Source organism: Rhinopithecus roxellana, chromosome 16 (assembly GCF_007565055.1).
Source record: "Rhinopithecus roxellana isolate Shanxi Qingling chromosome 16, ASM756505v1, whole genome shotgun sequence".
In the NCBI taxonomy this organism is placed as follows: Eukaryota; Metazoa; Chordata; class Mammalia; order Primates; family Cercopithecidae; genus Rhinopithecus; species Rhinopithecus roxellana.
In genome coordinates this window covers 16,266,180-16,282,283 of record NC_044564.1, presented here as the reverse complement: position 1 = coordinate 16,282,283, position 16,104 = coordinate 16,266,180, and the positions used below count along the sequence as shown (strand labels likewise).

Genomic DNA, 16,104 nt, shown 5'->3' with positions numbered 1-16,104 from the left:
ATTTAACAAAAGTGATTTCGCTATAATGATGAATGTGTTTGAGGAACAAGGGAAGGTGGTTCAGGAAAACTAAACAAACATCTAGCATACAAAGAAGTCACCAGATGCTGTCTAAAGCAGATGGGTCAAGAAACTGTGGCAAAAGCACATTGGTAAATATATGGCCGAAACTACTAGAAGAAGCTGCTTAAACTGAAAGTGGTTGCTTCTGGGGAATAACTGGGGTGTGGAGAGATGAGTGATGAGTGTTAGTTGTTTCACTAAATCTCTCAGTACTTAGTGATTTTTAAAATTCATGTGCATGTAATGCTGATAACTTTTTTAGGTTTAGTTTTTTAAATATAGGGTTTGTTTGCTCAGAAAATAACAGCATTTACTCACATGTTTTAAGCTTTCATTACAAGAACCATAAACTGCAAACCTCATCTGAATTTGAGGGTCCTTTAGATTTTGGAGTTTATGGGAAGCCTCAGGAAGAAACCATCAGAACTACATACGAGAAAGTAAATTGTCTGCTTACCCAGAGTCAAACAGACACTAAAATCATTCTTGTTCAAGAAAAGAGATAAGGAAGTAAGGTTAAGGAAAATTTCACTAAGTATAACTTCACTTCTAGTAAAGTTTAGAAGTCTTGGAGCACCCTGAGATTTTCTTCCATAATATTGATCATGATTGTGCTTGACTATATGATTACATTTGTGTCTCCCTCCACAAATTATGGACTCCATGAGGAGGGTGACCATGCTGGCTACATCCACTCTACTGATCCCTGTATCTGGTATGATTCCTGACACAGAGGAAATTGCTGCCAAAATATTTGCTACATAAAAGAATCATGAGAAAAATAACAACAACTGAAAAATCCAATTACTTGGAAAATTTTGAATATTCAAATAATTCTTAGGCAAAAGACCAAATAAAAGCCAAGATAATGGACTATTTACAAGCCATACATAATTAGAATACTGTACATTAAACTGTGTGATGAGGCCAAAAGCACATTAGGAGGAAACTTTGTGGCTTTAAATTCATTTGTTATTAAACAAGAACTAATATAAATGAACTACATATTCAACTCAACAAGCTAAGAAAATAGTGGGAAAATGGGAGAAAGAAATCAATGGGTAAAAGTAGAAATTGGCATGTTAAAAAACAAAACATCGAACTAAAAAAAGCTAAACATCAACCCTATAGAAATGATTACGAAACCTAAGAGCTAATTTTTATAAAATATTAATAAAATAGGTAAAATGTATATTAAAAAGCAAAAATATACAACATAGGACTGAGAAAGGGGCTATAACCACATATGCAAAATGAATTAATTTACAAGGTAAAAACAAAGTCCCTCCTTATTAATTTTGAATCATTTTCATGGTGCAAAGGATAAATGGGACTCACAAACCATGAGGTCAAAAGCCAGGAAGATCACAAATCTTGGAGAAATACCTGAAGAAGTGGATGGCTTCTGGAATTTCCCGTCATGCTCCGAGTACCTTGTATGTGGCACTTGTATTTGACTGATCACAAACCACCGTTCCCCTTTCTAGTAAAGCAGTTCAAATCTGGAAGTTGTCTCCATGGAGGAGAAAAAAATTTCTCCAAATTTTCTTTATAAGGACTTCGGTGTCTTGCTCCCTTGCCTCGAGAGAATATTTCTTGATACATGGAAATATTTTTTAGCAAAGAGCCTGCTGCTCCAAATATGTTAAAATTGGCTTAAAATTCCATTTCAATTCCAGTGTCTACTGTTGATACGGAAAGAATTTTTAGTGTTGTGGATAATCTATGGACCAATGGATTCAGCAGACTAAGTATGGAGGCAGTAAGGAAACGAACTGGAATTTTTAAAATAATTTTTTACTTCTTTAGATAAAACATGCCCATTTCTGAAAAATAAAAAACTACAATGTCACACACCTAATATAAAATATTAGATGCAATAGAGACTACTGTATGTAACACAAGGAAAAATTGTAACTGAAATTTAGTGGTATCCTGGCTAGCTGTCCATGTTTATCTTTGACTAAAGCTATTTTAAACCCTGTACAGACAGAAGTTAATTTGTAGAAAATGTAGTAATATAAATAATTCCTGTCTACAGAAAGGCAAATAATGCCTCATAGAATGCTACTGATTATCACCTTCGGAATAGTGATTAATTTCATACCAATTTTTTTTTTTTTTTTTTGAGACGGAGTCTTGCTCTGTCACCCAGGCTGGAGTGCAGTGGCCAGATCTCGGCTCACTGCAAGCTCTGCCTCCCGGGTTTACGCCATTCTCCGGCCTCAGCCTCCCGAATAGCTGGGACTACAGGCGCCTGCCACCTCGCCCGGCTAGTTTTTTGTATTTTTTAGTAGAGATGGGGTTTCACCATGTTAGCCAGGATGGTCTCGATCTCCTGACCTCGTGATCCGCCCGCCTCGGGCTCCCAAAGTGCTGGGATTACAGGCTTGAGCCACCGCGCCCGGCCTCATACCAATTTTTAAAGTGATTTTAGCCTTCCTTACCTGATTATAAAAGTGCAGTACTCTAGCTTCTCTTTTGATATGGTTGTAATATCTTACTGGTTCTCTCCTTAATCAATGAGTTAAATAAAATCTTTGACAAGTATTCATCTTATATTTGTATGAGTCATGATTTTATCTTTTTAAAAAATCATCCTTCAACAGTTACATGCACACATATACACATGTATCCAATCACATGCATATACACACACATACATAATCCTGATATTCCCACAAAGACCCAAGAATAGAGAGCCGGCAGGTTGAGTTTGATCCCCTAACATATGTTTGCCGAGGGCCCATTCAGGGTCCAGATCTGGTCTGGCAGTGGGCAGAGAGTCAGGTACCAAATACACATCTCATTTGTTCAACCTGGCTTAGCAAGGAAGGATCAGAAACACTACATAGGAGAGGGTTCTCTAGGGGAAGAACAAACCCTATCACCCAAAGAAGGAACTGCAGGAAGAGAGTCCTGAAAACAAGTCTAGAGGGATTTCAACAAGCACAGATGGGTCTGGAGAGGCCCCGAGGCCACAAAAGGTATCAGTGCGGGCCTGGAGGTGGACACACAAGGGTTGTTTAAGGAAACAGCAGTTTGGCTGAAGTGGAGGCAAGTGTTGCTTTGCATAAGACTAGAAGAGACAGGGGAGAGATGGAAACTCTCCTTTTCACAATGTGTGGTTTTGACTTGGGCATTTGGATGCCATAGACCTGTGACACCATTTTGACTGCTTATTCTACTTTTCCAGATACTTCAGCTCAACTTGCAAACAGGGGAACAATCACAAACTGCTAAGCATGAACAGTGAATGGAAAAGAATGAGTTGACTATGGCCATGTTTTAACAGAAAATTCCTCAGGCCAGCTCTCGCATCTCTTGCACACATGACTTGGGGCTCTGAGTTGTTGTGTTGCTGGTGGTAGCAGATGCACCGCTGGCCACAGCTGAAAGGTTTATGGTTTGTTTTTTAGGGTCAGGAAGTAGGTATGAAATCTTTTGGTGTTTGTTGCCAATGTCGAAATGCCTCTATTATGTCCTCAGCACTCTGCAAGACACTCAGCACCCACTAGCTTACATCATGTGCCACATCCCCAGATGCAAGTTTCTCTCAGAAACACTCATGAAGACAGACCAATTCTCTCTCATTCTAGCTCAGTCTCTCTCCTTCACTCAGAGGCATCACTGAAATACAGTGTTGGAAGTCCACATGATGGCTAAAAACTGGCTGACAAAATATTCATTCTCATAAAACTGAAGGTGAAATAAATGCTCAAATGGCAGATCAAAAAGAAAAACTGGCATCGGAATGGTTGTATCTGAGCACAATGCCGCTCTGGAGGAGTGATGGCACAAAGCCCCCGTCCTAGCAAGGTGGATGAGGGGTTGAGGGAGAACACTAAAAACTATCTTTAACCAGGGATGTGAAAACCTTGAAACCATGTTTTGGAGAGATCGCTCCAGTAGCAGTGTGAGGGTGGCCCAGAGAGCGCAAGTCCCGAAGCAATGAGACCAGCTGAAAGAGGATGACAGTTCAGGCCATAAGTAAAAGGGCCTGTCATACAAGGATGGAAGCCTCTGCCAATCCATTCGAGAATAGTCAAGTAGAGTCAAAAATAATAACAACAACAACAGGTAATACTTACCAAACCCTCAATATGAGCCAGGCATAGTTCTAAACATTTTTTCATGTATTTACTCATTTAATCCTCACTGTAAGAGGTAGGCCCAGGGCTCAACTCAGGTGTCTGATTTAAGAGGCCATGCTCTCAATCTCCATGCCCCTCATTTCTTGGTCTGAGGTTCCCACACCAATGCAGATCATATGTAATATGTATTCAGATCCCTTCGCTGCATAAGGTACACAGGCTGGGGTGACAATTTCTCACAGATGAGTTTTTCCACTCATGCTCCCTTGGGGCTCTCCTAGGCTGGAGAGGGACTTTTTGATGCAGCAATACCTGACGTGTCTCTCTGATTTCTATGGGTAGCTGAATTCCAGCCCCCCATGTGTGTGCAGCCGGACTCTCCTCTCTGTGCAGGCATTACAACCCTAGCTCCCAGCTGCAAAGGCTTATACACAGCAGTTTCTCTGAACTCTGCTCACTGTTTTGACTCTGAGAGCACTTTATTTTTAACACATGGTGACTTCCCTTTCTTGGCTTCTAATTTAGCTTTGCTTGTTGGTTTTTTAATTTGGTTGTATTTTATCCAGAATTTGTGTTTGTGTGTTTGAAGCAGGAGACTGGGAGGGAGAGGCTTATTTCTCAGTCTACCATACTGCCTAAGAGTCTAAAACACAGTCTGTTAAGAGAGTCTTCTGGCACTCACCATCATCTTCCTGGAAACCAAAGTTTGATTTCAGACATGCCAAGTGCGAGCTGTCAAAGGAACATGCAAGCAGAGGGCTCTATACAGCAGACAGCTGGAACAGGGTTCTAGGGTACAGGAGAGAGATCAGGGCTGTAACTGAAAAGCCAGCCGTCACTGGGGTACAACAGGTGACACTTGAAGCTCCCCAAGTGGATGAGACCACCAAGGGATAGCAAATGGATCAGGGAAGGTGGAGAGGTCACCGCCTTGCAGAAGATCCACATCCATAGAAACAAAAGGAGTCAAGAGGAAGAAAATTAAGCCAAAGGAAAAGAGATTTTTCAAGATGGGAGTTATGAACAGTGTCCAATGTTGTAGCAATGTCAAGGAAGATGAGGGTGCAAATGTCAGCAGATCTGACTGAGAACTTCTGAGAAGCAGTTCCAAGCCAGACTATGAGGAATGATGAGGATGGGCGAGTGAAGGCTGCAAATGTTGGTTTCATGCAAATGTCTGCATCCATCTCCTTATCGCCTCACCTGACTCACCTCCCACCTGACCAAATGCTCAGAAATGCCTCCAAAAAGCAGCTCAGGCCTATCACCACCTTCTCAACAACATCAGAGGGTGGCTACCACTGAGGCACTGCGTCAGACAAAGTGGGGCAAAGGGCACTTCCTGGATGAAGGACTTTGAATTCCAAAGTATGTGAATGTCACACATCTGCTGTCCTGTGATATTTGCCAAGTGGCCTTAGTTCTCTTAGTACAAGGAGCGATTCTCTGAATTGCACAGCTCAATGACTGTGTCCCCAGATATCTAGGACTGAGAGCCCCATTCCCAGGATCGTTCCCCTCCCAGGTCACCACCCTCCAGACCAGGCCTCCTGACCTGCCTTTCAAGAACTTCAGTTTTCACAATGCTGCGGCAAATGAGTCAAACTCTTTGGATCAATTCAGTAGGAAAGAGTGAATCACTCTGGGAACATGCACAGAGCAAGAAGAGCATGTACATATGTGTGCACACATGTGGTGTATGTGTTTACGCACATGCGCACACATGGCGTGTCTAGCACCTGACTGTAATTACTGTAATGAGTGACTCATCCATACTCTAGGAATTCCATACCCCTAGATCACTCACAAAACAGTCAGTCTCCTCTTGAGATGACTCTAATCAAAGAAAAAGTTTCATCAGCTTCTCAGTTGCTCAAGCCCAAAACCTAGGACTCACCCCTCATTCTCTTCTCATCTCGACATCTCATCCAGCACACAACCTGTCAGCTCTCCCCAGCATATCCAGCATCAGCCTGCTGTTCTAATATCCCCAAACACACCCTGATCCTGCCAACATCCCCTTGCTCCTGAATTCTGCCCTAACCTCCTGAGTAGGCCCCAGTTTCCACTCTTGGTCCCCATCCCCCACCCAATTTGTTTTTCACAGTAGCAACAGTAATTAAAAACACAAAAACCAAAGAGCAACTGGAAGCCAGATTGTGTCCGTCTCCTGTTTGAAATCCTTCACTGCACTTGGAACAGAACCTAACTCCTCTCCCAGGCTTTCAGCCCAACATGATTGGCCCCGCTGCCCAGCCACTGCCTCGTACATCCATCTCCTCCTGGCACGCTGAGCTCTGGCCACACTGACCTCTGAGTTCCTTGTTCACATCAAGCTGATTCCTGTGCAGGGCTTTGCACCAGCCATCTCCTCTGTCTGGGATGCTCATCCCCTCATCTTGGCATGACTGGTTCCTTTTTGTCATTCAGGCCTTGACTGAAAGTACATGGCTGAATGTACGTTACGCCTGTACTTCAGCATGACGTTAGGGAAGTGAGGCCCTCCCTAATGCCACACTAAAGCAGATACTCGGTCATTCTCTGTCATGTATTCTGCATCACTTTTCTTCCAATTTGACAGCTCCCTGCTGATCACTTCATGTATTCAATAAACATTTATTGATCACTTCTTGTGCCAGCCAGACTAGGCACATGTTTATTCTCCCTGAGTAACATGAAAGCCCATGAGGACAGGGGCCTTGACTACGGCTTCAGAACCTGACATTTGAGAAATGTTTGATTTGCAGAATGAATAAGAGCCACACGGTGATGTGTACTCAGGAAATCAGAATTGGCTGCTACACCTTCCTGCTCAGGTTTCACGGTTCTAAGGGAGCCAATATTCCAAAGTCGTCACAGTGCTGGGGTAAATCATTCCCCATCTGCATTTTTCCAGGCCAGCTATGGTAGCCTTCCTGTTTGTGTATGCAGACAGCATTTATTAAGGGCCTACTGTGTACAGGCCTATGTTCAGTGTCAGTCTGTCCTGTCTAGCTCACCCAGCAGCTAGCACTTAGCAGCCACCCATGGAGAGGCCAACAGGACGCCCTGCCCTAGCTTAATGACCAATTCTCTGGAGGTCATCCACGATGTGGCCAAGTAACAGGTATCCTGCCACACCTGTAACTCCCTTCCACCAGGTTTCCCAGATATTCAGGCTTTCAGTGCAACCCACAGGGACGGCACAGAGAGCTGGCCTGCCCTGTCCCCGGGCCCTGTGTGCTAGCTGCATTTCTCTAGCCCCATTTCCAAAGCAGTGTGTCTATTTGTCCCTGCCCTGTGCCCAGCCTGATTCTCTCACAGGTTCTTACCATTAGCAAGCCATCCAACACACAGGCCAAGAAGATGGACTGTGGATTCCAGCAGGACAAGGCTGTGTCATGCTGGTTCTGTCGCTCACTAGCTCTGGATCTTGAACAAGTCATTCTACCTCTTCAAACCTCAGTTTTCCTCCTCTGCAAAACAAAAACTATCACAGCACTGACCTTTGGGGATGTTATGGTTGGTTCCTCCAATGCCACCTGCACCTCTCTACTCTGTGGCACATGAGGCCTCACCAGTTCCAACTCAAAGGACAAGTGAGCAGAGAGGAAACAGCTCTCTTTGAGCAACATTTCTATGGCAATCTCATACCAGAAATTAATAGCAAAAGAAAGATGCAATGCAACTCAGGACAACACATACAATTCAAACAACAAATGTAGAGTGGCTGGGCACCAAGGATACAGAGAAAAATCAACATCATCAACGAGGCATGCAGTCAAAAGGGGGTGGCAGACCTATAAACAAAACTGCAGAGTCGGTGCATGCTCCACCCTGTGCTGTTATCAGACAGGTGCATCAAGAATACAGACAGTGGAGTCTGCCATTCCACTGGGGATGGGGGTGATTTGGATGAAATAAAAAGATGATGAGTTTGGCCCCCTCTGTTTCCTAAATGCTCTATGCCAACCAACCGTAGTCCTTGGATTAACAAGACACGTGAGTGAGAGGGAAGAGTCTGATCTAAAACAAAGGCTAAATAGTGGGTTCACCAAAAACTAGCAGCTACCCCACAAGTGACCTTGGAGACCTCATGTTGTAATCCACACAGTGTGTTTCACCTCCTATCTCCCTGACACAATATTGTGGCAGTTGCCATTCTCATTTCCTAGGATGCTGCATCTACCCACCTTTTGCCCTGGTAAGTGGCTCTCTGTAACCAGAGAAACAGCCCTGGCTCACCCTTAGGACACAATAGGGAGGTTTCTCAGAATAGGAACAGGGACATGTTGTTGCCCTGAGTCTCCTGCTCTTTGGTGACATGTAATCTTAGCTCCCTGGCATCTTCCTCTTCCCCACCAGCTAAATGCCCACTGAGGTGCAAAGACAGGAACCAACCAAGGGAAGTAGAGGAGCAACAGAAGCCATGGTATAAACAATCCAAGGAATGCGTGTCCAGAAGGCATTTGTAAGGCAGCCTTCAAAGTCCTGCTGCAGCTCTCTGGCTCACTGGCTGCATGTCCCCTCCCTGACAGGCCCTCCTCTGACTGCTCTTTCTGCTGCACGCCAGCAACCAGGTACCAGGCCAGCAGCAGCCACAGCCAAGACAGACCCAAATGCCCGGGAGGTACCAGTAGTCTACCAATCTTATTTTCCAAGTTCCTAATGCAATACTTATGGTACAAAAGGGAAAACAAAAACAAAAATTAAAAAAATAAGACCCCTCTCTTGTTTTGGGTGACAGGGGGTAGGCTGGAATTGTCTTTTTTGTTCAGTAGGGTACAGTGGTTAAGAGCATGGATTCTGGAGCCAGGCTGCTTAGGTGTGATCCTAGCCCTGCCACTTAGCTGTGGGACCCTGTATAAACCATTCTACCATTCTGTGTCTGTTTCCTCATCTATAAATGACAATAGTAACAGTGCCTATCTCAATGGGCAGCTGTCAGAACAAAATGGTTAATATACATAAAGTGTTTAGGGGCGGATCACGAGGTCAGGAGATCAAGACCATCCTGGCTAACATGGTGAAACCCCGTCTCTACTAAAAATACAAAAAGCTAGCCGGGCGACCTGGCGGGCGCCTGTAGTCCCAGCTACTCGGGAGGCTGAGGCAGGAGAATGGCGTGAACCCGGGAGGCGGAGCTTGCAGTGAGCTGAGATCCGGCCACTGCACTCCAGCCTGGGTGACAGAGCGAGACTCCGTCCCAAAAAAAAAAAAAAAAAAAAAAAAAGTGTTTAGGGGCCAGGTATAATGGCTGACATCTATAATCCTAACAGTTTGGGAGGCTGAGGCAGGAGGACTGCTTGAGCCCAGAAGTTTGAGACCAGCCTGGGCAATATAGCAAGGCATCATCTCTACAAAAAACTTAAAAATTAGTTGGATGTGGTGTGGCCTGTAGTCCCAGTTACTCAGGAGGCTGAGGTGGAAGGACTGCTTGAGCCCAAGAGGCTGAGGCTGCAGTATGCTGTGTTCAGGCCACTGCACTCCAGCTTGGTGACAGAGTGAGACGACGGATGGACGGACGGACGGACGGACGGACGGACGGAAGGAAGGAAGGAAGGAAGGAAGGAAGGAAAGAAGGAAGGAGAAAGAGAGAAAGAGAGAAAGAAAGAAAGAAAGATAAAGAGAGAGAGAAAGAGAGAAAGTAAGAAAGAGAGAAAGAAAGAGAGAGAGACAGAGAGAGAGACAGAAAGAAACAAAGAGTGAGCATTTAGGGCAGTGCCTGCCACATGTTTTTATCTTGGCATACGTGTGAGGAAGAACATGACCCAGATGGCCTGGAAGGGAGCTAGGTGAATATGCCCATGCCTTTGAATGGGTCCTGGGTGCAAATTCCATTCCAGGCTCCCCAAGGAAGTTTCCTCTCTCTCTCTCTCTCAATCTCTCTCTCTTTTTTAGAGATGGGGTCTTACTCTGTCACCCAAGCTGGAGGGTAGTAGCATAATCATAACTTACTGCTGCCTTGAGTTCCTGGGCTCAAGGGATCTTCCTGACTCAGTCTCCTGCGTAGCTGTGACACAGGTGCACACTACCGTGCACACTACCATGCCCAGCTAATTTTGTGAATTTTTGCAAAGATGAGGTCTTGCTATGTTGTCTAGGCTGGTCTTAAACTCCTGGCCTTAAGCGATCCTTCCACCCCCAGCTTCCCAAAGTACTGGGATTATAGGAGTGAGTCACTGCACCTGGCCTGGAGGTTTATTTTCATTGCAGCAAAGAACCATCAACAGGAGTGAAGACCCAGCCACCTTGAGCAGGGCCTGTCAAGCCTAACAGAGTGGTCCTGGGTACTGCTGTGACCTGCTGCTGCCCACTGTCCTGACAGTACACAGCATCCCCTGGAGGACACCACAGCTTCATCCATGGGCCTGGCCCTATCACTGAGTGGACCATATCTCTGCGCAAGACCCTTAGACACCCTAGCCCTCTGTGCTAACTATCTCTGCCTCCACCAACTGTATAGCTTATAGGAATTGTTGAGAGTTACAATATTATTGACAGTAAAGTCTAGGCATCATGAGAAGATTCAAAAATCATCCCTCTGGGTCCTCACATAGCTCCCAGCAATCCAAGAAACAATAACAGCATCTAAGTGATGGAAAATTCATTTTAAAAAGAAATCTCCAAGCAATTTTTGAAAAAAAAAAAGCCTTACTGGTCAGAATGACTTGGAATCACAGGGCTGGCAGCAACTGCTAAGACCGGTGGCTTCCAAACTTGCTTTCGACCTCCAAAGCCATTGCTCAGTTGAAATTCACCCAAAAGTCCAGTACATAAAACTGATACAAACAGAGCTGCTCTGGTGGAAATAGTGCCCGAACCGCCTGCTTGGCAGCATCTCTCCACAATCTCAGCCCCTGGTGGCACCCAAGGCAACTCTAAGGAACCCCTGGGACTCCACGAAGCACTGATGGAAAACCAAGAATCTACGCCAACCTCCCCGAGTTGATACGAGAAAATGAGTCGCACAGAAGTCATGCTCTGAATGGCATCTGAATGCAAACCCAGTTTTCTGACACTGGGCTAAAACCTCTCACTCTACTTTGCGAGGACTAGATCTATGGAAAACGGCAATTTAAAGAAATAAGGCTCATTTTCGATCACCTACAACATAATCCCTGAGTATTTTAAAGGCCCTTGAACCAGCCAAGTAGGAAACAGAGCCCAGCCCCACGAACTGGCAGAAAGAAGTTCGGAAATGAGTTGCAGAAGCACATCTGACAATTCCATACAGTTTCTGTCAGTTCCGTGGGATATAAACAGGTCTTGAAAGGCTTGCGCTGTGTGGCTGTGAGAGACCCCAGATCAGGCAGGCCAGGAGGTGAATGCTAATGAGCTATGGAAATAGCAATTACTTCCCCCATGTCAGGCACTATGCCAAGAGAAGGAGGATAAAGAGGTCTGAGATATTTTTAAAGTATTTTTACAGCAGAAAAACTTTCCTACAGACTCAATTATGTAACTATCAGACTCCACCTCTGAGCTGAAATTATCCAGGGCCTTAGGAAAAAAATCCGTTTTTTCCTACACGGGGGTCACAGGTTTCTCCAGGGAAACTTAGCGGTATGGCTAGTGACCCAGGGCAGCTGCGAACCATCAGCCCAGAGACCTTCCCAAGGGCAGTTTGGAGCCTGCCAGAGAAAAATTCCAGCCAAGTGGAGGGTAGAAGTCACGCTGCTGACCCGGTCATCACACATGACATGGTGGTGTCCAAGAAGATCCATTCTGGGGGATTCTGACCCCAGCCACGTCAGCACCTTCATCATTCCCTGGTGCCAAAATGGGGATGGGGTCACTGACGGAGTGAGGACGCCTACAGAACTGTCATCAACTCATAGTAACTCTGTCATTGACCAAGTATAGACAGTAAGAGAAAGGCTGGGGCTTGTGGAATAAAGAACTTCACCAATGAAATGATAGCCGAAATCAGACAGACTTAAGGAGATTAACTTACGGCCCAGGTTTTTGTCAGTCTGAAGATGGGAGCACTTTGTAATGCTGACACCACAGACATGAGAGAATGAAGGTTGTTGAGTTCTAGAAGTTTCTGAAAAAAAGATATGGAATAGATTATTTTGCTGCTATAAACAACAGAACAAAAACATTTTCAAGTGTTACCAAATGTCATATTTATGAAATTCAATTACACTTAAAAATATCTCATGTAGAAAACATAGTTCTAAGGAGTTCATAGAAACCATATGCTTTTTTTCTCTCAAATTGTCAAAAGGTGAGTCTGCATCTAAAACATGTGCAAAATTTCATAAGCTGACTAGTCTGGACAGAAACGTGGCACGGGGTAAGGTTTGATAATGTGCATTACGTCTTTTTCTTAGACAAATCTGAATACTGTCCCAGCAGGCTTTTGTAAACTAAAACCCCGACTGTGCCAGCAGCATCAATGTGGGTCTTCTATGATTATCTTAACACCAGAAGGAGACAGAGGCCGAGGAAAGATGGTACCAATAATCTGCATAATCCCTCTCAGCTGGGAAGGCAATGCTCGGGCTTCCCCATCACTTGACCATGTTCCTTTGAACCAGACCCCAAATTAGCGAGAACATTTGGATTCAATTCAGTCTCAGACAAGTTTCTTACCATGGAGGGAAACAGAATGAGACACAACCGAGTGTAAGTGCAGAAAAATGCAACTGCTCTGTTCCTGGTTTTATGCTACCGGAAACTTGCTAACAGGATGGGGGTGCCGTTTCTCATTCTTGGGAGACAGTGAAGTTTGGGTTATTAGGCAGGCTCTATGAAACCAGAAGATCTGGTTCCAATCCCAGCTCCCACTACTTGTGTGTCCTTCAGCAAGTTACCTAATCCCTCTGAGCCTTGGTGTCCTCATACTTAAAGTGCGGAAGGCAATCACGGCACTTTTGCCACATGAGACAGTGCATATCAACTGCCTAGACCAGTGGCTGGTCCCAGGGCAGGAGCTCAGTACGATGTGAGTCTCAGCCTTGTCTTTTCCCACCCCTGTCACTTAAGTATTTCCAAGCTCAGGTGCCCCTTCCTCTAATATGTCTTTCCTGACCGTGTCCCCAAAGAAGTCCATGTGTATCCGTAGCACACTGGATTGTACTTGCCTCTCTCTCACCCTGGGCTGTTTCCTGAGAGCAGGGACAAAGTTTTATCTACCACCGTGTCTCTCATACCCAGTACAGTGCCCAGCACATTGTAGGGCCTAGTGAAATGCATAAAGAAAGGAAAAGCCCTTATACTTAGTCCTCACAGCTCTATTCCTGCTTGGAAATTTCTCTCTCATCACATGAGCTATTTCATTTCATACATCTCGTAACATTCTCTAATTGTTTCCTGTGTGTAAGAATAGATTCTCTAAGTGAAGTGAATTTCATTCCATGTATCTGCATTGCTACGCCTGTCACAGAACTTCTTTTTAGAGCTGAAAGGGCTATGGAAATTATCTAACCCACTCCTTTCATTTTATAGATGGGAAAACCAAGGCCCAGAGAAAGGAAGGGGCTTGCACAAGGAAAGAGCCAGGGCACAGAGCCAGCATGACAGTCTGCCACACAGAAAATGGCAGAGATTAAGGAGGGATCATTTTGGATTCCATGGGTGGGATCCATAAACACATTTCCAAACTGACAGCCCGGGAGGACTGGAACCACATCCTACTTTCTCTTGTGGCCCAGCACAGAACTGATTGACAGCAATAAATATCATTAAGCCCAGCACCAGTTCCAAGTACTTCAGGAGAATGCACAGGAAGTAAACGTGGGCTGGGTGCGGTGGCTCACGCCTGTAATCCCAGCACTTTGGGAGGCCAAGGCAGGAGGATCACCAGGTCAGGAGATCGAGACCATCCTGGCTAACATGGTGAAACCCCATCTCTACTAAAAATACAAAAAATTAGCCAGGTGTGGTGGCGGACGCCTGTAGTTCCAGATACTCAGGAGGCTAAGGCAGGAGAATGGCGTGAACCCGGAAGGCCGAGATCATGCCACTGCACTCCAGCCTGGGCAACAGAGCAAGACTCTGTCTCAAAAAAAAAAAAAAAAAAAAAGGAAGTAAATGTGGCCATTGCTCTTAACATAAATAGATGATGCACTTAACCTGCCCATGAAGCCAGCAGAGCAGCTTCCCTGAAGGCACAGAGGCATGACTCCAATTCCTGCCCTGCCACTGACTGGCCATGGGGGGGGGGCCCTGAGCACGGACACTTCACCTCTCTAAGCTCTCCTTCCTCTGCAAATGGAATTATAATCATATAAGCACTGAATATGACCAGGTCAGTAAAGCAGCTGACCATAGCATGGTGCCTGGCTCATAAGGGGCCTCTGTAAAGGGCAGCTTTCCTAGGACCTGGGTGGGAAGACAACACATGCATACACGAAGCAAGCAGCGAAACACCCAGCACAATGCTGTAGCCGAGAGTCAGGCAAGCCTGGGTGGTTGAAACCAGTGTATGGGGAGGAGCTGCTGGGCATGAGTGGTCCAGGAAGGCCCATGGGATGGCACAGCATTCCTAGAGATAAGGGAAGAGGAGGGAAAAGGTGATGCGCAACAAGGACAGAACCTATCAGGCCGGGGGGAGGAGGTGGGGATCGGGGGCTGCAGGGTCATCTGGCCCAGACCTGAAGCTCAGTGGGAGGTGGGTGGGGTCTGCTGACTGCTGACAATATTGTGCAGGATGTGATGATATCACAAGCATTGAGCATTGACACTAACTAAAATCCATCAACCCCCAGAACTGGCTAAATCTAAAGTAGGAGAATGAATGGATTCCAGGGACAGCCTCTGGGTCCTGCCTTGTGGAGAGACTGTGAAAGCCCAGGTAAGGAGAAGGGCTGGCTGCCAACATTATAGGGTATGGGGGCATGCTGCCAATTTGCACACAAGGTGCTAGGGGGCTGGTGAGCACCCAGGCAGGTCTAACAGCTGGCTCTGCCTGGGGAAGTCAAGCCACAGCACCCTGTTTGAACTCTGCCCAGCAGGCCCACAGCAAAGCAGCTCCCAAAGTACTGAGGAAATATATTTTTGAGGAGGAGGTGTGGGAGAGAAAAGGGAAAGGAAGGAAAAATAATAATAAAAAGCTTACCTTGGCTATTTTCACAAAATGGCTGAGGATTTCTGCCCTTATTTTTAAAGTCTGTGCTGTTAGAATTTCTCGTACAACCCAAAAACTGACCTGTAGAGTCAAATACACACACATACACACATACACACCAGAAAAGTTGTTAATTGCTGGACCACCCATGTCACCCATGCCCACCGCTGTTACGGGATTTCCAAGAAGTCAGGAAACTGGGAGAGGATAGCCTGGGGTCACATGAGTTAAAGAGTTCCTCTACAGCACCCAACCCTGCAAATGGGCTGTGTTTTCAGCATCCTGTCTCCAGTGCACCCTGTAGTGGCCAAGAGAAAGCAGCACTTTCCTCATCATCCGGGGAGAGTTGGGCCTCCATGACACAAGTCTTGAGAAGAGCTGCTGGGAATCCTGAGATGAATCAGACTGAATTCCTGCTCAGAAGGATCCCAGTTGTGGGGAGATCATGGGTGATGGCTGGATGGAGGGACAGATGGACACGTAGCCAAACGGACATATACATTGGCAGGACCACTTGTGAGGTCCATATCCCCAGCCAGCCCTAAGATGAGGAGGATTCATCAATATTTGCATAATTTTAACAAATTTAATTTTTCAGGAGAGGCCCATCCCATAACGTAAATGATATGGAAGTAGAAGAATCTCTTTCCAAGTTCCATAAAGCAATGCAGGTTACAGGGCATGTTTTCCTGGAGACAGCATGCACCAAAAAGGGTATGCTGGTAGCTTTGGTTCAGAAACCCATTCATGCTTGACCTCTCACATACTGCAACAGCCCGAACCCCTGTGTCTGATGGTGGAACAGGAAAGTCATCTACCAGAGTGGAGCTGACTCACATGGCACCTCAATGCAACGGAAGAGACTCATGCCAAGAAATGCTGGGAAGTGGC

General features: G+C 45.6%; 1 protein-coding gene across 1 annotated transcript in view; it reads right to left on the bottom strand.

Annotated features, from left to right (window-relative positions):
* The window catches only part of RALGPS1 (Ral GEF with PH domain and SH3 binding motif 1), a 315,889-nt gene that overhangs the window by 164,564 nt on the left and 135,221 nt on the right, over nucleotides 1-16,104 (bottom strand). The window contains 2 exon segments of the mRNA XM_030919367.1: nucleotides 12,094-12,186; nucleotides 15,205-15,294. Of these exon segments, the coding sequence (XP_030775227.1) occupies nucleotides 12,094-12,186; nucleotides 15,205-15,294 (183 nt within the window).